Consider the following 21902-nt stretch of genomic DNA (forward strand, 5'->3'; position numbering starts at 1 on the left):
GTTTTATGTAAAATTTAGAATGTATCAATCACTATTGTTTCCAAAATGTGACAACTTATGAGTTATTCGTCTTGAAACATGGCTATGCATGCCCTCTAGAATCCATTTAGCATTATAATTTAACATGGTAAATACTTTCTTTATTGAAAACATTTTTATGGCAATCAAAACTAGTTTATTACCACACAGCTGAGAATTGAGAAGAGTTGAGTTTATCATATGTTCGAATAGATGTTCTTGTGGCATATTTTTTGAGGCCAGTATTATTACACTGTCAAAACAGTAGAAAAGTATTTATATAAAAGTATAATTCTGAGGCCGTCTTTTCTGCATATGAGAATATACAGACAGTTCTTGTGTTTCTCATGTAGGCCAGAAGAGGCCAGCTACATATGTAGTCTTGAGCAAAACATTCTTTCTGATAACACAGTAAAACGACAGCAGCATAAAGTTCTTCATTAACAAAAAATGTCATGAATTGTTTCTTGCATTTTATTTTGTATTTGGAATGGGAAAATATTGGATCCTCGTTGTTTGTAACTTGGAGATATCATTTCCCCCTTAGGAGGGCAGTTCCATCAGTGAACCTCAAGCGGTGCACTGTAGGCATACTTTAAGGTTCTTTTGCAGTGTGCCTTCTGCCCTTAGCTGCAACCACTTTCGTTCCTTTTACTGTACCTCTTTTCATATTCTCTTTCTTCATCTTACTTTCCACTCTCTCCTAATACTTGATTCATAGTGGCAAACTGCGAGGCTTATCCTCCTGTTACACCTTTCAAACCTTTTATTGTCAATTTCCGCGTTCAGCCACTGAATGACCTCATAGGTGCCAGTGATTGGCATTTGCCCTAGATTCTATATTCAGCTCCGGATATATAATTTCACCTGCATTATTGTATCTGAATTACAAAAATCTCTTTCTAGGCCCAAGAGAATGCAACAGGATCGTACGAGAATTCCCTGAAGAAGTACGATGAGAAACTAACGGAGATGCGAGGTCACATTCTGAAGGCTAATGATAAGGGCAAGAGCGCCCAAGAGATGAACCAGGAGAATAAAGTGTTCGGGTAAGATGATCAAGGATAGTTAATCTATTCAGTAATTAGCGTAGGATCAACCATTAAACATAGCACCACTGGTCTGGATCAAAGGCCCTTTAGCATCGATTTATACTCTAAAAATCTGTCAAAGTCGTGACTCTAACTAATGCCTACAAAGAGCTAGACAACAGCTTTGAAATTCCTCTTGTCTCAAGAACTGATTTACATTTTCCAGGTACGAAGCTCTGAAGAAGAAACTGGACGAGGCTAATAAGATGGATGGTCAGGCGAGAAGTTTCATCCAATGAAGGCCGAGATTATGTCGATAAAGCAAACCAGAACTATCAGAAAACGCTTCAGGAAATTATGATATGTTAGGTAAGATTCTCTTGAATTTGAACGTTATTGTAACTGTAAGTCGCTGAAAGGCAGCCTTTATTGTTAACTTTATTTTTTAACTCGAATACAATTCACTCCTGCCAGCCACGTTCTGCTAAATTTTTCTTAGCAATCCAAATGCTCTTTAGTCGTTTTTCGATTTTGCGTGCTCAGTGGTATGTTAGTGTCCAAAAATATAATTCTCTGTCTGACCACTCGTTCGAATCGACGGGAGGACGAAATTATTATCAACTTAAAAAAATTCACCTTCAGTTAACATACATGGAAATAAATTAATTCCGAGGTAGAGTGAATTGGATATTACAGGGCATTTTGTGAATCACGGTGATGTGATAAGAAATCTTATATAATATATATATATATATCTATAATATATATATATATATATATATATTATATATATATATATATATATATATATATATATATATATATATATATAATATGATTTTAAAATCACGAAGAAATAAAAAACGTGATGATTATATGAACAAAGTTACACCCATGAAGGAAAATTGAACCACTGGATTGGAGATGCTAAGTGACCATGTCTAGGTAGTAAGACGAAAGTACTTAGCATCTCCAGTGTGGCTGTATATATATTACTCCGTATGTATGTATACACATAGACTGTATCATTAAAACATCACTTTGCATCGTCATCATGTAAGCTGGGCAACAGATGTCCCTGGTATACACGGCAACTCGGAATCTGAAACAATTTTGTAAAATTTTCTTGACTTTTACTTCGGAGTTGCATGTAAGCTACTATTTTACTAACGCCGATCTTATTTCACTTGACAGTTGTGGAGATTGGAAAACTTCGAACTGCAAAATCTAACTTGAATACGACAGTGGCAACAGTTGTGTCGGAGCTTGAGCGAGCTCAGCTTCCAGCGCACAAAGCTCAAGGTCACGCCGAAATACTCAAGAATCGGGTGAGTTCTGTTTTGTTTGGACGATATTATTTTCTCACTCATCTTTATGATCGATTTTAAGGGATATTGATAGTATTTGTAGGTTCCATATTGTGAGAATAACTTAAGGGAAACACGATTATTGCTGGGTTGCGATGTTACCCAATGTGGAACGTATGATGGTAATATAAATAAAGGTATAAGCCACAAAGGAAAAATAAACAACGGAGTTTCTTGCAAGATCTTTCGACTCAACGTCCTTTACTCAGCAATTTATCTGCTAAGTAAAGGACGTTGAGTCGACAGATCTTACAGAAACTCCGTCGTTTATTTTCCTTCGTGGCTTATACCTTTATTTATGGATTTATCACGTTCCAAACTTTCGTGATTCAGTTATACATGATGGTAATATACTTGACATTTTGTAGATATTTACATGTACAAATACTAACTTACTTTCAGTAGTTGGTGAATTTAACAGAAAATAAAATAAAATGAGATCATTATATTATTTAAGTACTATCTTCGAAAAGTCGTCATATTCATTTGGTTCTGTGGTACAAGAAAAATTATGGCAGCTGTATCGGTTTTTATATTTTATGTAGAAAAGCTATAATTAACAGAAGATGGAAGATCTTAAAAAAAAAGAATAATGAACAAAGCTTTCATGATAACGGCTATGAAAACTAGATTAAAACAATTAGAAAAACGTTTCAGTACTATAGGGACTTTTACTTCGCTGTGGAATTATCTGTAAAAGGCAAAGTTTTTAATGGGACTTTATATATATATATATATATATATATATATATATATATATATATATATATATATATATATATGTATGTAATTGCATATTCAATTACCTATCATTCAGTAGAAGAGTAACTAACACACCACTTTGTGAAAGCATTACTTTTACATAGTCTAAGATAACGGATGAGGTTGCAGACACCTCCGTCCCTTCTGTCATGCAAATTCCCACAAACAGACAAAGTCTCCCCACCCCCCCCCCCACCCCAACCCCTAAACCCAACCCCCTCCCAACCTTTACATCCGGCTTAATGCAATATCTGGTCTGGAGGAAGGTCGGTTCATGAGAGTTCCTGTTCTTCAGTATAATCTCCGTATGAGCACCAGTAACCCCCAAATCATGCGACAACCTCTTGTTTTTCCAGGCCGATGAACTGGATGATTTGCTGGCAGACACTCGTCAGGTGGCTGAAAATGCTCTGGAAGCCGCCAATGCTTATAATAACATCGTTATTGCCATTGATGATGCTTACAATGCCTCTGTTGTTGCCAAGAAATCTGCTATGAGGGTGAGTGTTTTCACTGTCGTGATTTTTACTTTGATTCTTTGGCTATTATTGTACTATAATATATTTGTAATTGATTGTTTTATTGTAATGTTGTACTATAATATATTTGTAATTGATTGTTTTATTGTAATGTTGTACTATAATATATTTGTAATTGATTGTTTTATTGTAATGTTGTACTATAATATATTTGTAATTGATGTTTTACTGTAATGTTGTACTATAATATATTTGTAATTGATTGTTTTATTGTAATGTTGTACTATAATATATTTGTAATTGATTGTTTTATTGTAAATTATTACATAAAATCATTATTGATAAAGGATAAAAAGTAAAAGATGTAGGCTTAAGAGGAGGGCGGAAAAGAACATCGTGCTAGAGTTTAAAGAAAGATAAAGTATAGATAATCTTTAGAGAGCCTCTCCTCTAGTCATCAGGTGGCTAATAATAGAGTTCATTCTTCTTCCTTGGGTTCTTTAGTGTTTTAGAAAACTTACTGATCGTTCTGACATGAATATTTCCAACTCATGACTTTATGACCTCGATGATGGTCAAATCCTGGGTCGAAATTTATGTTGAGAGGGAAAATTCACCCTGTACCTCACAAAACAATGATTTTTTATTTGTTTGTACTGCTGACTTTAAAGGTAAATGTCCTTCAAATGATTCATTGATTGCTCAACTATACTGGAATCTTTTTTTATAGGCTGTTGAAATGTCTGAAGGTATCAGTGACCAAGCTCTGGACTCTCAGAAGAAGTCTGAAGAAAAAGTATGGACTCGCTGAGCTGAGGGTGGTTCAAGTTGAAAGTGAGCTTCGTCCTCAGTTGATCAGTGCTCAGAAAGATGTACAAAATCTAAAAGATATCAATTTATACATCAGTGGCTCCTTAGCTGTCATTGACACGGTAAGTGTGGCTTAGTCTTAGGAAACCATTTCCGTTAAAACTCAAATCAGCTTTGCAGGCAGTCCCTGGTTATTGGCAGGGGTTACATTCTCGGCGGGGTTGCTGGGATAAGGTGAAAACAAAACTGTCATTTAACTGAAAACTTGGTGATTTATGGCACCTTTGGGGTGGGGTCGAGCTTCGGTTAATGGCGCCTCTGTTAGGTATGTTATGGCGCCATAACTCCATTATTGGCACCTTATGGCGCTGATAAACGAAACTTGGCCTGTTATGATGCCATAAATCACCAATTTTGTGTTGCTAGACAAGCCCCATAAAAATGATTTGCCATTAACCGAGTTTGCCGATCACCAGGGACTCCCTACTTTCTCTAAGTGGTCATGAATGCTGAAACATAAAGTTGCTTTCACAATACTGCATGATTTAATAGATTAGAGCTGAAGTGAATTTGGCAATAATGAATGCAAACAAAAATCAACACAATATTATGGAATGTGTTCCATCATATGCTCTAAATCAGGGGTCCCAACCTTTTTGCGTAAAAGGGCCACATAATCATTCGAAATACAGATGAGGGCCGCATATTAGAATTATCCTTACTATCGGAGAAAGTTCACATTTATCTGTATATTATTCATCTTTTGAGTTTAGTTTAAGTTAAGAGTCTTACACTCTTATGCCAGCTATTGCTACGTAGGTATTATCATATAAATTAAAAAAATATTTATTAGTAGCTCGTGTTTTATTGTAGAATTTGTGCAAGAAAAATAATGAGTTATTGAAAATTCAATATCTCTTATCTTTAATGGGAAACTTGATGCTGCATCTTATTTGCAAGCTTAGCAATATCTATTTCTACATTTGTAACAGAAAGTCTCAAAATTTGGTGAGGTGCTCATCAGTAAGCTTTGGTCCAAGTTTTGATTTTACTAGTATCATTTTGAAAATGTTTGCTCACAGATATATGTACTACCGAAAACTGAAAACATGCCAACAGCAAACTTTTTAAAGTCAGAATATTCTTCTGTTAGACTGGAATAAAATTCCAAAAGGCTATTGTCTTGAAACGCGGTTTTCAGTGCATCATTGGCTTGCAAATCAATGATTTGCATTTGATAAATTCCTGGAATCTCTTCTGGTGATACACTGAAAGAGTTTTGAAACATTTGAATTTCCTGCTTATGATCATGGAAGTCCTTAAATCTATTTGCAAATTCTTCTTTGTTTTTAAAAAGTTCCATTGCCTTTATACATTTTTCTTTTGAGGCAGTTGAGTATTTCCTTTTCTCATTCTGCAGCACTTTACAACAGGGAAAATGTATAAAGTTTCATCACTGAACTGTTTCATAAAAATATCTAGAGAGAGAGAGAGGATAACCCTTATATTGCTCTGAGGGCCACACTGAGTATCATTAAGGGCCGCATGCGGCCCCCGCAGGTTGGGGACCCTGCTCTATAAATGATAACAGTGGGAGGCTTGTTAGATGTCAAAAGAACTTAGCCAAATATATTATGAAAAGTTTGTGTAAATCCTTTGTAGATAAAGTTCCATAAAGAATCATGTGCATTGTGTAATTACTATTATATTTGTGAGTTGTGATATACTTTTCCTAAAAGTTAAGTATGTATGATTTCATAAACATAAAGTTTGAATGCTTGTCAACTTATCGGCTTTTGCAGTTATTTATCCTTTGTGATAGACGATAGAACACCGAAGGTTTACTTTTTCAGTAAAATCTCACTTAATCTCACGGTACATTGATCGGGTTAGTAAAAAACAATAGATTATTTCGTTAAACCTAAAATGTAATGAATTTTCATGGGAAGGGTATCAAACTAATATTTATGGATTTTCCAAGTTGTGAGCTATCTTTATTTTAAGACATTTAATGCATTTGTCGCTGCTATGTATTGTATTTTGTAAATATTTTTCAAAAAATAGATAAACCACTGAGTCTGTCTGCAGTTAGGTATGTTTCACAGAGGAGAGGCAAGTTTTGTTTTATAACTCAGGGATTCTGGTTAGCTTTGAATGCATTTACAATTGGAAAGAAGAAAAAACATGATCTCGCTAAAAAGTATTGCTGTGCTGATAAATTTACAGTTTCGAACAACCAAAATCCATAATATTTTTTTTAATTCATTTTTACTCGCCTAAAAATCAGACGACATTAGTCCAATATTATTTTCTTTCTAAAATTTCAGTGGACTAGAGTCCCTTCAAGCTTCATCTATTTCTGAAGAAGCTGCAGATCTGAAAGGGAGTGCGGTTGAGTCCAGGGAAAGCGCCAACGAGGCCATTCTCAACATTGCAAACATTGAAGACCAGTTACCTCAAGCAGCTGAGGAGGCGCGTGCATTAAGAAAAATATTGCAGAAGGACAGAAAGCTATCCAGCTCGCGTACAAACAGGGTATGTATGGACCAACCAGGTTATGAAAATTCTACGTGGGACCGCATTTCCTTGGCATTTTTGATAAAGTCCAGTTATGTCAACCATTTATGAACTGTAAACTTTCGAAACCTTTCCGTATCACTATAATAGCTATCGTGTCTATTATATTTATAGGATAAATTTGCAAGATATAATCATGGTATTCCAGCTCAGTGGAAAGACAAGGCAGAGAGGATTTTAAAAATCATACCATTGTAATGGTGCACTCATTGCAGGTAGGTATAAAGAAATACCTTTCTCAAATGGCTGTTCTCCTAACTGATACACCTTATTTTCGAAGCTTGTATTTTCATATGTAAATTATGTAATTTTTGTAGCTGCAACCGCTGAACTAAGTATCATGTTAGCTCAGTCACTTCAGGCCTGGAAGTATTAGCATATCAATAAAACAATATCCTTTAGCTATTTGACAATGAGCAGCCCTAAAATAAACTACCTGACACTCTAAGTTAGGCCATTCCCTTTTCTTGCCTTTCAGGTGTCAGCCCGAAATTCCACTATTCATACATATCTATTAATAAATGATCTTGCTCCTGGATCCTATCCTGAGCTTAAATTAAGCAGAACTTACAGTTGGGTCATATGCCATATAACTTTCTAAAATGCATTTCAGTTGAAGAAGTGGAGCAAGTTGTCCCAGAAATGGTGGAGCTTGCCAGCACCTTCGTACCAGGAAAGACGCCATCCAGGCCAAAGGGATTGACGTTGGCGATCGCCTGGAGAAGCTGAGAGACACCATCAAGAAGACTCGCGAACTTGCTAACAAGATTAAAGTAGGAGTTTCATTCCTGCCCAATACAACACTGGAACTGCAAAATCCTGAAGACCTGTCTAAGGCTGCTACAGCTACAAAGGTACTGTAACAGGGTACTGATTCTGTAGTTTGACTTCTCAAACAATTTACTGTGCTGTTATATGGTAACATGGTATTGATTCTGCAGTTTTACTTCTCAAACAATTTACTGTACAGTTATATTTCTTTGGAATTCAGTATTATTCATTGATTCACTAGGTTATTCAAGAAAGGAGAAATAAAGAAAATTCTGTCTCTGAAGGTCTTATTTACAGGAAGTGAAAATACAATCAGTGTGAGGGTGGAATTCCACCATTTCTATCAGGGATTGAATGAAATCACAAAAATTATTATAAAAAAAGACCTTAATTCCATTGCTTTCTATACAGTATATTTGCCACGCATAGAATGCAAGGAATCTACTGCCTCTGAAATTTAACTCCAATCATTGGGTTTAATTCTGTATCTTCTTTAGTTTACGAAAATGTGCTTCACCTAAGAAAATCATTACTGTATATTCAACTTTGCCACAAAACACCATCAAAAACTCGACTCTAAAATAAATTTCTAATAATTACTGCATTCCATTTGAGTTCATTAGTCTTCAAGAGTCTCTGAGCTCTAGGTTTTACAAATGTCTAAAAGATTTGTCGACATTTAGTTTAATTTAATTTAATTTGTAGACATTTAATTTAAAGCAGAGAGGCTTATTATTAGACGCATGTACACAAAGCTGAAGTAAGTCTAATATGATTTCATTCTGATTCCAAACTCAAAACAAGTACAGTATATTAAAGACGTCAAAATCGCTATGAAAGATGTAATGATAGAGACAAAATGTAAACATTCTCCATCTACTCAAAGTATTTGACACGAAATCTTCTGCTTACCTTTGGCAGGTATCATTTTATGTACAAAACCACTGAGCCCACAGGCCTCCTTGTGTTCATGGGGACGCCAGTTGGAGGTAGCCAAAGAATGAGGCGCTCGCTCAGTGACGACTTTATGGCTCTGGAGCTTGATCAGGGATTCCTTCACCTCACGATGGACCTTGGAGCTGGAGCTCACACCATCGAATACAATGATCTTTATATGCTGATGGAGTGTGACTCAGATCATAGTAGAAAGGTAAGGAAATGTAAATACTATTACTGGAAAGTTGTTGGATTCATGAAAGGATGAAAGTAATCGCCATTGATATGTAACGAACTCTCTGTGTAGGGCTATACTGGGGAATGTGCCCCCATGCACAAGAAGAAGAAAAAAAAAACTCGTGTAGAAACGAGGCACAAGTTGGACTACTCTGTATCAGTTTACACTAGCAAGTATTTTATAGAGAACTGATTTCAATATGTAGCTTCATTTTTTTCATACAACTGCTACATACAGCGAACAGTGTAGAATAATTTGTATTCTAGACTGCTTTTGGGAGATTGATAGTCTTGCTAGTTCTGTATACTCTGTTTTATGTACCATATTTCAATTGATATTATTCTAGAGAGAAAGTAAATGCAAGGTGGTAGCATCTCCCCAGATTAGTGTCAAAGAGAAAGTATAACTGTATTGATAATTTGCCTTGCCTTCTTGCTAAAAAAAAAAACCTCTGCACCAACAAAAGCTTCATTAACAGAATGGAAATAAAATGATAATCACTTACTATAATTTGGAATATATCCCCATTGCGTTAGTTAGAGGTATCTTTTCTGTGCCATGTATTCAGTGATTAAGATGTCTACCTCTGTTTCCTTTTGACATGGATGGGGGTTACTTATCATAATTCATGTTTATTTCATTATTGAAATATATCATCATTCCTGGTTGGTCGATGCAATTTCAAAATACATATTGCCTGATAAATAAAATTTTGGCGTTTTTATAGTGAGGGGAAACCACATTGCATTTGTATTTATTTATTTTTTTGTTTTTAAGGTAAGGACGTGGGCAAAAGTGGTGAAATTATCCATCCAACGAGAAGTCGACGGTGATATCGACGCAGGATCAGTTGAGGAGGTTCTGCCTGGAAGGTTCTCTGTGTTCAATCTAGATCCTAAAGTGTCCAAGATCTTCGTTGGCGGCATACCTGCAGGCGTGGAAATCGACAAGTCCATCAGGAGCACGTCATTCTTTGGACAAATAGAAGACCTGAGAATTAATGACCGACCACTTGGTCTCTGGAATTTCATACATAATGGAACAAATAACATTTACCAGCGAGGAGCCTTAGAGAGGTATGTTACCTACAAGTCGTTTTCCTCGTGCGACGCGTCAAAAATAGAAGTTAACCTCACGATAATTGGTTTGTTTTGACAAAAAATGGTCCAGGAAAAAGTTCCTAACTACTCTGGTCCTGATGAGGAAGTCCCCACTGGCCATTCCTCAGTTAAGTGCTTCTGCGCCGGTTTCCGCTAATTAATTGGTAATGTTTTCATTGGCAACCAAATAAAAGAAACTTATGATAAGATCTCTATTTTTTATGTTTGTGAAAATCATTTATTTCCAAGATGTATCTGGATCGTAAAGGACTAATTACCACATGCCAGTCAATAATTTTAATGCAATGTGCTTTACATTGCCATTTAGAATGTGGCTTCAAAACAGGGTTCAGAAATAATAGTCTTACCCTCCAGGCGGGATAGAAAGCAGATCAAAACTAGCCAGTTGCATTTCTATATTACTACTGAACGAATTGTTGCTAAAAGCGTTCATTAGTAGATAGACTCTTCGTGGAATCATGCTTATATTACACTGAAGCTAAAGTTCATAATTATTTTTTAGTTCATATAATACTCCCTTTTTATCAGAAGCATATTTTGAATTAGTGAATTAGTACTCTAACACACTGCTTTCCGACCCTACAACATTCCATGCACAATTACTTTTCAGAGATAAGTTGGTTGACCTGAAACCAGTAACCGGTTTACGCTTTGATGGCAATGGATACGCGGCCCTTGATACCCGTAATGGATACCGCTTCCAAAAACTGTTCGACATACAGATAGACTTCAAGACGTTGCAGAGGACGGAATTCTGTTTATGATAGTTAGTGAGAGTGTAAGTGGTATTTCAACTCTTGAAATCCAGTTGGTATTTATTTATTTTCTAAAGTTTTCATTATTGGCATAACCGAAAAAATTGATGACGCAGATCAAAGTTTTCAACGGTGAAATAAGATACATTTTTTCCAACAGGATCAGTACATGAGTGTCTCTCTGGAAGAGGGCCACATGCTTTTCCAGTATGATTTAGGAACTGGTGGTGCGACAATAAGATCAGAACACGTACAATGATGGGCAGTGGCACCACGTGGAAGTGGCCAGGCAGCAAAAGGCCGGCGTCCTGAAGGTATGTTAATTAGTTCCTTCACGGAAAGTTGACATTAGCAGAATCCAAAGTTCTGAAGTCATTGCTGGATATTACCCAGATTACAAGATTAAAAAAAAAAAAAAAAAAGTGAAGTATATCTTAGTTTAACCAGACCACTGAGCTGATTGACAGCTCTCCTAGGGCTGGCCCGAAGGATTAGATATATTTTTATGTGGCTAGGAACCAATTGGTTTCTTATTGTGGGATCCGAACCACATTATATCGAGAAGTGAATTTCTAATCACCAGAAACAAATTCCTTTGACTCCATGTTGGCAGAGCAGGAAATCGAACTCGAGAACTACCGAATTGGTAGTCGAGCACGTAAACCACTCATCCAACCAGGAAAAAGATTACAGAAAGAAAGCAAAGTTTCTGACGAAAGATTGGTTGCTAACGTTTGAATACAAAATCTATTTGTGTGAAGTTGATGAAAGAATGTCAGTGGGAAATTTGCACTGGAAAATTCACACTTGATAAACATAGTGGCTTTATAAATGTTCTTCAAAGTTTTAACTGGGGCTTACATATTTTCCATATTGCTACAACTTGAATCCAAAAAATATACAGCACAATTTGAACTTTGTCCACAGATAGCTCAAGAGACCATTCAAGGAGAATCAGGAGGCAGTGCAACACAGTTCAAAGACATTCCAGAGGTCATGTACTTCGGTGGTTATCCAGGGAGAGCACGAGTTCACAGACATCACCAATGATGATTTCAACGGCTGCATGGACAACGTTATCTTGTCGTCCGTTAATGTTGACCTCACAAAGAGCACGGAGTCCCTTGGCACGGTACCGGGATGTCCAATACAGGTCAGGTCACAGAAATATTAAATTCGGTTTTCTCAATACTCATCAGAAGACTTTTATACACTCGATACCTATTTGTAGGCAGTCCCCGACTTACGACATTCCGAGGTTACGACGCTTTTCAATTATATTCATCAGAAATTACTCCAAGGTTTATGAAACATGTTCCATTGGGTTATGGCCGTTACGCCGACGCCAATAGGGCAGAAGATATAAGACTCCAAAAATGCAAAATAATCAATATTTGGAGGTTTTTTGATAAAAAATGCAATGAAAATGCAGTTTACAGTTTTTTAATACCATGCCAGAGCATTAAAAGTAAAGTTTTCTTAGGATTTTTTTTTTACAATTTTCCAGCTTACAACGATTTTCGACTTACAGCCTGTCTCAAGAATGGAACCCTGTCATAAGCCGGGGACTGCCTATACTGAAATCTATAACACAATAGACCGACTTATATTGTTAATGACCCTGTACTTCCACTTTTATGCAAAAGACGTCAAGAAGAGGTCGAAAGCAACTACATTTACTCGTATTACAGGTGGCGAGCTCCTTGTGTCATTTGACATAGAGAATCCAGGCTATGTCAGGTACGACAGCCCAGACGGAAGCGGCTTCAGCTCGTCTTCAAGTTCAAGACGGACCAGACTGATGGAATGATATTCTATGCCTCGACGGCAGATCAAAGCAGTTATCTCTCACTCTCCATGGCTGAAAGTGCACTCATCCTTCGTGCATTCCCGGGAGGAGAGCTCACCACAGGTAATGTGTATTTTCATGTTTCCAAAGGAATACAACAAATATTGGTAATAATGTTATTTGAATGAGATGAGACTTTAAGGTCTGCTTCTAGCTGGAATTGACATGACCAAGACGACGGAATAAGAGTATTTTACCTTGAATAATTTATCAGCTCTATAGCAAGATAATGTTATTACATATATTCCGCATCTGGTTGCTAGTTTCAAGTCTATTATTCAGGATCATAAGCAAAGGGTTTTGTAGACTTATTTTTCCACGTGACAGTGAAAAAGACAGCAATGATATATTTGGACATTGAGTAAACATGTCAGAGTTTCCATAAGGTTAGAGGGACAATACAATCTTGTTGCAGCTTAGGTAATCAAGATAGCATCCGTTCTTTATGTAAAAGCACATCAAAACAATATCTAGATCACGTGATTTCTTTTTTATTTTGGTTTATGTATACTAGGAAATTAGGTAACTGAGATGTAGTTACCAATTCTAAAAAAGAAAAGTGTTCTAGGTTTACAAAATGTAGTCATACTTCTTTAGAGAGAGAGAGAGAGAATGTCGAATATCATTGGACGTTACTTTCTTTGTAAAGCACTTTACAAATGTCATTTATTGACATCTTATTTCTGCCTTTGATTTTCCGTAACCCCGGTGATGACGAAGAGTAAAGGTATATGTTAACGATTGTCATTCCTAATTTCAGGTTCCTTCGATAGATACAACGACAGTGAATGGCATGTGGTCATTGCAACGCGTGAACATAATGTTCTTCGTCTTGACATTGATGATTACAAGTCTTACAGGTAAATAGAGAATCAGAACATTGTATTTTTTTTAGTTTTACTAGACCCAAGGATGCTCTTTCCGGCTCGCCTTCTTTTTCTGGCAATAGTCTGTTGCAAGTGAAACCTTGCTTCCGTCCTTCAGATCTTGCTCTGTCATCTCATTTTTGAAGTGGGCATTCTGTTCCAGTTCGAGCAAGTACTACGTGCAATCTGCTGTAAAGATGGCAAATATACCTGTATTTTCGTAAGAACACGCTGGTATGGCAAGAGAACATTATTGTTCTAGAATACGAACTTATCATGCACATTAAAGCATCGCTTCCTTTTCTTACAACTTTGCTCAGAGATATTGTCAGTTTAGGAGTGAAATTGAATGAATTGTGGGTAACTTATGGAATGAGAGTGAATTCATGAGTATTCCATATTGTTTTTTTTTTTTCAAAGTAATATCGATAGTCAAGTAGTGATATATCTCCTGCGAGCATAAAAAATGCTTTATATCTTGCGATGTAACTGTACAACCTTTATTATTTACAGGGTCGATGTGCAAAAACGGGCCATTCCACTCGACGGTCCGGTGTTCTTCGGTGGCGTACCAGACACTTACAGCATTGCAGCGGCAGCCTCTGCAACCGATACTAATTTCTACGGGTGTATTGGAGATGCTACTCTCAACGGCCGTGTTGTCAACTTCGCTCAGAGCACAGAACGCCCAAGAGCTCTTCTGCAGAAGTGTCCGATATTCAAGAGCACTGCTCTCTTCCAGACTCCATCTCTGGGTATGGATGTGATGATGACACAAATCTGTTTACATATATTTAGTTTTCAAGATAAATTCCCAATTTTTTTTTAGCATGCTGGGGTACATGTTATATTAGTTCATGGCATGATAATGGCAAGGATAATGCTCAGTGAGAGGAATGGTTCGTCAGGACCTTTTAATAAAGCTACAAAAATGATGTTGCACATAATACTGTTGTGCCAGTTTGCCTGAAAGTAAGTTTAGATAAGGCATTCCAGTTTGCCTGAAAATAAGTTTAGATAAGGCATTCCAGTTTGCCTGAAAATAAGCTTAGATAAGGCATTCCAGTTTGGCTGAAAGCAAGTTAAGATAAGGCATTCCAGTTTGCCTGATAATAGGTTCAGATAAGGTAATCCGTTTGCCCGAAAAAAGTTTAGATAAGGCATTCCAGTTTGCCTGAAAATAGGTCCAGATAAGGTAATCCAGTTTGCCCGAAAATAAGTTTAGATATGGCATTCCAGTTTGCCCGAAAATAAGTTTAGATAAGGTGTTCCAGTTTGGCTGAAAATAAGTTTAGATAAGGTGTTCCAGTTTGCTGAAAATAAATTAGATAAGGCATTCCAGTTTGCCTGAAAGCAAGTTTAGATAAGGCATTTGCTATGAGATTTGAGCTTTTCAGGAATGAACACAGTCCCAAGTTAAGGAAGTAAAGATAGAAAGGATTTAGTTACAGAACTTCACTTCATAAAAATGTTTGAATGAAGGATAGTACACTTGATATTCATTTTAAGTACTTGCAATATCAGTAACAGCGAATAGCTAGTGATTAAACTGTAGCTCCTTCATGACAAGAGATGTGATGTAGCTTAAAGGAAAAATAATAGGTATGGGTATGCAAGTTAAATTGAAAAAAACGAATTACTGGATATTGCTGACGGCTTCAAATTTATATTTGCTTTATTTTTCGATTTTTTCACAAGGAAGTTTGTTTGGCAAATCTGTACCAATTTTGGGTGGTTCCGTACGACTTAGTATTCATGCTGAATAATAATGATAATAATAATAATAATAATAATAATAATAATAATAATAATAATAATAATAATAATAATAATAATATAGATTCTCAAGAATGTACATGAGGCATTTATAGAAATAGAACATGGGTAAGTAAGAAGGCAGTCATCAATCCAATTAAAGATGACTTTAACAAATTTGTTTGTTGTTTTCAGTCCAGCAAGTTCTGCATTTGTGTTAAGTTTTATCCCTCCCCTTTTTCAACTTGGCATTTGTAGGTTTTTAATTCTTTGAAGTCTTCATTAGTTCTTGGTATGCATGACTTGATATTGTCGATGAAGAAAATCTAAAAAGTCTTGTGTGTTCTAATCCAATGCATCAAGATGATCGACTTCCTTGATAACCGTGCGAGAAATTATGGTATTACTGTATTATACTAAAATAGATGTTCCCACTATGGAAGTAGCCCTAGTTAATATTGAGTTTTTATTTTATTTTACCTGCCAGTGCTCATCGATGAATATTAAACCTGAGATGCTTCGTTATAGGAGGTTGAATTAATACAAGCTGCTTTCTGAACAAATCCTCTTGCTGGCATAATGTTTTATCGGGTTAGACACAGAAGCTTCAATTAAGATTTCCGTAACGTGTTGCTTTTTACGTTCAAATAGATTTCTCACATATTATTCCTTTAGGTACCACGCATGTGCCTGACACCACGTTTAAGTGATTTTAGATCGAACAAAACTGATACATATTTTTAAAATTTAGAAAAAATTTAAAGAACTGTAGATTGAATGATGTTGCCATAACTAAAGACATCATAAGAGATATTAAATAAACATAGCATTATGCCCTGCAACCTGACACGTAATATTGTAGAAGTTAATAAAGTATTGTAGCAGTTGATAACGTCAAATAGTCAGCTTTCACACAAATGTAAACTGAAACAAGTCAAAGATGTAAAGTCTCTCACTTTCCCTTATTCGATTCAGTAGCTGTTTAAGATTTATCATCAAGTTCCCCTCGTGGACGAGTGGTTTTCGCGCTCGGCTGCCAATTCGGTGGTCCGAGGTCCGATTCCCGGCTCGGCCAAGGCGGAATCAGAGGAATTTATTTCTGGTGATAGAAATTCATTTCTCGATATAGTGTGATTCGGATCCCACAATAAGTTGTACGTCCCGTTGCTAGGTGACCAATTGGTTCGTAGCCACGTCAAAATATCTAATCCTTTGGGCCAGCCCTAGCAGAGCTGTTAATCAGCTCAGTGCTCTGGTAAAACTAAGATATACTTAACTTTAGGATTTATCAAACTTATCTTTTCATGAGCTTAATATGAAAAAGAATTTACACAATTTCTGCCTTTGTTTCTTTTACTGTTGTGTGAATGCTGACTACATTAACCTTGTAGTTTCCATAAATGTCTCTCTCCCTTCAACAACCACTGGCATTGCTGCTTGTTGCCTGAACTGCAAAACTTGAAATTACAGGACAGAGGAGGAGAAATATTAGTGAGGTCGTCGACGTGCCAATCATCGCGAGAGGCACACTGCCACCAGTGGACTTGGAGGCAGAACAGAGGTGGAGGAAGACTCGGAGGAATACGATTATAGCACAAGCCAAGAGTCCTTCAGTGTTACCCCTAGATCACCCTTCCAATCAGTAACCTTCCTTCCTCCTACTAGCACCTTTAAATCCGTCTTTGTCACTGGTAAAGTAGTTGTACACAACATTAGCGTGGTGCGGTACAACGTCTTTTTTTTGTGTGTTTTTTCCTATTGTTTTTGTATCACCAGTTACTAATTTCAATAACACTAAAATATGTTTGTCATTGCAAAAACGTACACTGTTATTTTTAGCCCTTCTGTTTGTCAGTCGGAGTCAACCAATTTTATTTCATTGTCACATAATCTAATTGAATTTTTCCGTTTTAATTGTAGCTAAAAAGGACAAATTTTACATGTTTGAGTATTCACCAGTCACACGCAGTTTTGTAGACACCACTAATAAGTGCCTTTTATTTAACGTCCTTCCCACTTACAGCATAAGGTTTACTTCTGGCGAAGAAGCGGTTTTCATAAGAAACCTTTTAATATTTTTTTTAAACTAGGAATTCTCTAATTTAGGCACTTTCCCTTCCCACAGAGGAAACTCGTCCTTCAGTGACGCACCCAATCCTCCGAGATCGCTGTGCTCTCCCGTGGAGCCAGCGACAGAAGAAGTCGACGAAACCTCCGGGTTCAGATTCGGTAAGTTGACTGCAACACTTTGTATCATCTGTGTAACAAAATTTAATAAAATGCATATCTATGTAAATAAGAGGTGTTCTTACTATGGTAGATTCACATCAACCGTGCATCTGAGGTCTAGGCCAGTCACTTACGACGATCCTGATTGGCTGTTGATAAGCCAATCACAGGGCTGGAAACTCTCAGTCTTTTGAGAGAGTTCACATAGGCAGGATGTATGTTGCACCTCTCCTGAGGGATACTTTTGAAAGACGTATCCCTCAGGAGAGGTGGAACATACATCCTGCCTATGTGAACTCTCTCGAAAGACTGAGAGTTTCCAGCCCTGTGATTGGCTTATCAACAGCCAATCAGGAGTGTCGTAAGGGACTGGCCTAGACATCAGATGCATGGTTGATGTGAATCTACTATAGCTATAGAACAGTTAGAATAAAGCTGCCTCCAGCGAGAACCGTTTCATCCGAGCATGACTTCACTCAGCTATTGTAAATGTGTATATGGATCATTTTAAATCTCTGACACCCTTTCAGAGTTTTATGTTTTTTTAAAGAAACTATACACTTTGCTTTAAGCATAATTGCTTTTTAATGCATTTCTAAGCATTTCTAAAGTGAAATTGGTCGCAATTGGCAGTGAATGTAAGGAATAATTAAAGAAAAGTATAAGAAAATTTAAAGCAGATAATAAAATTGTATTTCTCATCACAGTTGGTAGAAACTGACAATATAAAAAAAAACATAAAATATAAAAAGCAACACTTGTTGAAAAGTATAAGGTTAAGAAGACAGACTAACTTTTAGGAGAAATGCTATTGAATGGGTAATGTCAACCCATTAAAATTGGTAAGAGCTTCTCCCTGAAGTTACCTGCTTATCTCTTTCTCCGTGGAGCAGGTACTTTAATGCATAAACTGGAGCTAAGAATGAACAGCATGAAACTAAAGATACCAGCAATGATAATTTTGCCAAATTAATGTACACCATATACAATGATTCCTTCTGTCACTCAAGAGTAGATGACAATCATGTAATTTTTGCACTATTGAGAGGTCAAGTAACGAGTAAGTGACCAAGCGGAACTCTCATTTTGAGTGTTAAATAATTTTTACTTGAGATTTGATATTCATTCAAAATTTGTTCGTAAGTAGAAAAGGACAAGAGAAGGAAATGCCTTCCGCACTTTTAATCCTTCATTGTAGTTCATCAGTTGTACGAGAGCAGCCAGTTGACATGTTAAGTCACTGAAATGGAGTTTTTGGTGTCGGTTCCCTTATTTAGTATTCATAGTGAACTAATTAGCCAAGCGACCCTGTACTTAACTGAAGAGAAACAGTATAATAAGTTAATACAGCTATAGATATGTTTCTACCGATAAACTTCTTGTACTGTTCATGGAGAAAATTTGCTTAATATCCACTTGGGCCACTTTGCCAACATTTTCTTTGAATTCACGTTTCGCATTAATGGATTGTAAACCATGCTCAAGATTTTATTCACATATTTAGCCAGTTAAATTCTGCTTCTCTAGCTGTGAGATATTGCTTATAGAGCTATCGAATTTTAAGGCATCCATACATCAAGTGTCACGTTGTAAATAATCATGTGTCATCTGCCACATTGCTTACAGTTTACCATAATAGTTTGCTCTATTGTGCTTTTTACTTTTCCGTTATTGACTTTACTCCCTTATAATCCTAAAATGTGGGGTAAAATTTCATCTTTCGAAAAAAAAAATAAATAATAAAGGACTGTTCTTATTACTTCACTATGTGGTAATCCCTTTTACCTGCTTACGCAGTTAGTCGCTGTCATAAAAACAGTAAGTAGTCTTAAAATGCTCTTTCAACAGCACTTAATTACCTTATGAAGTACTGTAAGTAGACACTTTACACTGGATGCATACACACACACACAAACACATACTCACATCTTTATGTAAGATCTCTTCGTAAAGAAAACGTTGTTTTTGATAACATAACTCATCCACGTAAACTGTAAATATTTTGATGAAAGTTTCCAGTATTATTTAGTTGTTTTTACTTCCTAGATCCTGAATTCTCTGGTGGATATAACTTTGGTGAGTTATTTGACGTTTGCTTATGAAGTTAATTGGTGTGCGAGTTTTAGCCTTCGTCATGGACAGAGCATTGCCACAGCTTAGTGCTTCAAGCTTGGGAAAGGCCATATTTAACTTCCTTGCAATTAACGATTTATTTTGTCACAGTTCTTTCTCATGAGAGCATAAGATTGTATTATCAGTCTTTGTTAAGGTGAGTATAAAATGGGGAAAAAAGCCTTCCCAGCTAGAGGTACAGAGTCAGATGGCGACCTTCCATTGCAGTGTTTGGTGATGTGTGAAGTTTATCTTGAGAATTCCGTCAAGACTGTTTGATTCTGCATGATCATTGACTTTGTTTTGTTTAACAAGGATGTACCTTGGGATTGTTAGAGACAGTCAGTCCCCAGTTTACGATGGGGGTTCTGTTCTTGAGACGCGTCGTAAGCCGAAAATCGTACGTAAGCCAGAACATTGTGAAAAAATCCTAAGAAAACATACTTGTTTAAGCTTCTTTGGGTGTATTAACCAACTATGTAAGCTGCATTTTGAGATCAAGAAAATCTTCAAATATTGAATATTTTGCCTTTTGGAGTCATAATTTTTCTGTAAGAAAACTGGAATTAATTTATGATGAATATAGTTGAAAAGCGTTGTAATCTCAGAACGCCGTGAGCTGAAACCATCGTAAACCGGGACTGACTGTAATATTCAGACATCTGTGAAGCATATAAAACCCTAGGGCTGTTACAGAGATTTTGCCTTGTAATTTGAATATCGTTACATATCTCCGTCTTAGCTGTTATTCAGATAGCACTGCTGTATTGTGATAGTACCTCCAGTGACCGAAATTTTTCTGCCCGATCGAAGACTTTTTCTGCTATGGCGAAACCCCCATTCATATATATATATATATATATATATACTATATATATATATATATATATATATATATATATATATATATATATTTTAAATGCATGATTTGTTTCTGTAAACCTGTTACAAACACATTTGGAATTGTGCTTCTCTTTATCAATATTTGAATAACGATTAAAGTCACACCTTGTGTCTCCGTGCTTACTTGCTTTTGAGGTTATGATATGCATATTGTAATGTGAATTTCTGCCATAAATTCTTTCTGTGCTAGACATGAATGAAACCATGGCTAAATTACATTTGCCTTTGTATGCATAGAAAAGGGGAAGATCAGCAAACACGGTGGCTGATAACAGCTTTTATCTAGTTGCCAATTTAGTTGCAAATCTTCATTTCTACAGTCACACAACGTACAACATACATCTTAGTAGCTGAATTACATTGCCATGGTCAGGTGATTTATCATGAATACCTTTATTGGAATGGAATAACAGAATTAACTCATTCTGTCGGCAATTAGTCTGTGGACTTTCTGCGTTTAAGTCAAATATTTTTGCATATAGAGGATGATTTTATTTGAGATATATAGTTTCAACAACAGGAAACTTACTTCGTAATGTTAATCAAGACAGAGTTTTTCATATTTACTCATTTCACTTCAGTAAGATGAAATTAAGGTACCAGCTCACATGTTATATTTAATGTAGCTTTACTTTAAACCTTGTTCCTAGTTTTATTCTTGAGTTTTTAACTTTTTTTTTTTTTAATTCTTGAAACTTTAGTTTTTCGTAAACCCAAGGACGTTTTAATTTTTACAGACTAGTATATTGCCCGATGCCATCACTGGTTGCGCAGATGAGAGTGTGTATTGTGTAAAGAGCATATATTTTTTATTAGTACCACCTCCTTATGTAACGTTTGTGAACACTTTAAAAAAAACCAACGTACAAAGAAAATAAAGGCCGTAAGAAGTGCGTTATACCCGGTTGTATTGTATAGTACTATTTTTTTAATTCCAGTTTATAACTTAATGGTACCATATCGTCATCCATCACCTGCCGCTGCCAAAATCCCTCCGAGGAGGAGCCAACAGTACAGATTCTCTGTACTGTTGGGGGAACACTATGTTTCGAAACACACTTTCAGATCCACACTCACAACTGCTTCATGCAGTTTATACAGTTATTTCCATGGATACAATTAATTGCGTGATAAAACGATTGTTTATTTACCAGGCAAGTAACTGTATGCATGGCACTGACCAGGTTTAGGTGAATATTATCCTTATCTACAATCAGACTAGAAACAATAATACCCACAGCGCACTTTATGTACTTTCAAAGACTTTATATATATATATATATATATATATATATATATATATATATATATATATATATATAT

The 21902-nt window shown here is 36.2% G+C and overlaps 2 protein-coding genes and 2 long non-coding RNA genes across 4 annotated transcripts; all 4 read left to right on the forward strand.

The window, feature by feature from the left end:
• Positions 1 to 1342: 1342 nt before the first annotated feature.
• Positions 1343 to 4575, forward strand: LOC135206528 (uncharacterized). The gene is made up of 4 exons (XM_064237884.1): positions 1343 to 1418; positions 2244 to 2377; positions 3535 to 3678; positions 4388 to 4575. The coding sequence occupies exons 1-4, from the start codon at positions 1412 to 1414 to the stop codon at positions 4466 to 4468; spliced, it is 366 nt and encodes a 121-aa protein (XP_064093954.1). The 5' UTR covers positions 1343 to 1411; the 3' UTR covers positions 4469 to 4575.
• A 2222-nt stretch (positions 4576 to 6797) lies between these two features.
• LOC135206529 (uncharacterized) lies at positions 6798 to 8925 on the forward strand. Its single transcript, XR_010312772.1, has 3 exons — positions 6798 to 7002; positions 7658 to 7898; positions 8737 to 8925. It is a non-coding gene; the product is annotated as an uncharacterized LOC135206529 (long non-coding RNA).
• Positions 8926 to 9787: 862 nt separating this feature from the next.
• On the forward strand, positions 9788 to 12014 carry LOC135206530 (uncharacterized). The gene is made up of 4 exons (XR_010312773.1): positions 9788 to 10065; positions 10721 to 10888; positions 11026 to 11179; positions 11793 to 12014. It is a non-coding gene; the product is annotated as an uncharacterized LOC135206530 (long non-coding RNA).
• A 580-nt stretch (positions 12015 to 12594) lies between these two features.
• On the forward strand, positions 12595 to 19821 carry LOC135206531 (laminin subunit alpha-like). Its single transcript, XM_064237885.1, has 5 exons — positions 12595 to 12777; positions 13475 to 13574; positions 14094 to 14335; positions 17461 to 17564; positions 19611 to 19821. Exons 1-5 carry the CDS (start codon positions 12672 to 12674, stop codon positions 19722 to 19724), a joined length of 666 nt encoding a protein of 221 aa, XP_064093955.1. The 5' UTR covers positions 12595 to 12671; the 3' UTR covers positions 19725 to 19821.
• The last annotated feature ends 2081 nt before the right edge of the window (positions 19822 to 21902 follow it).

This window comes from Macrobrachium nipponense, chromosome 31 (assembly GCF_015104395.2).
Source record: "Macrobrachium nipponense isolate FS-2020 chromosome 31, ASM1510439v2, whole genome shotgun sequence".
NCBI classification, from domain to species: Eukaryota; Metazoa; Arthropoda; class Malacostraca; order Decapoda; family Palaemonidae; genus Macrobrachium; species Macrobrachium nipponense.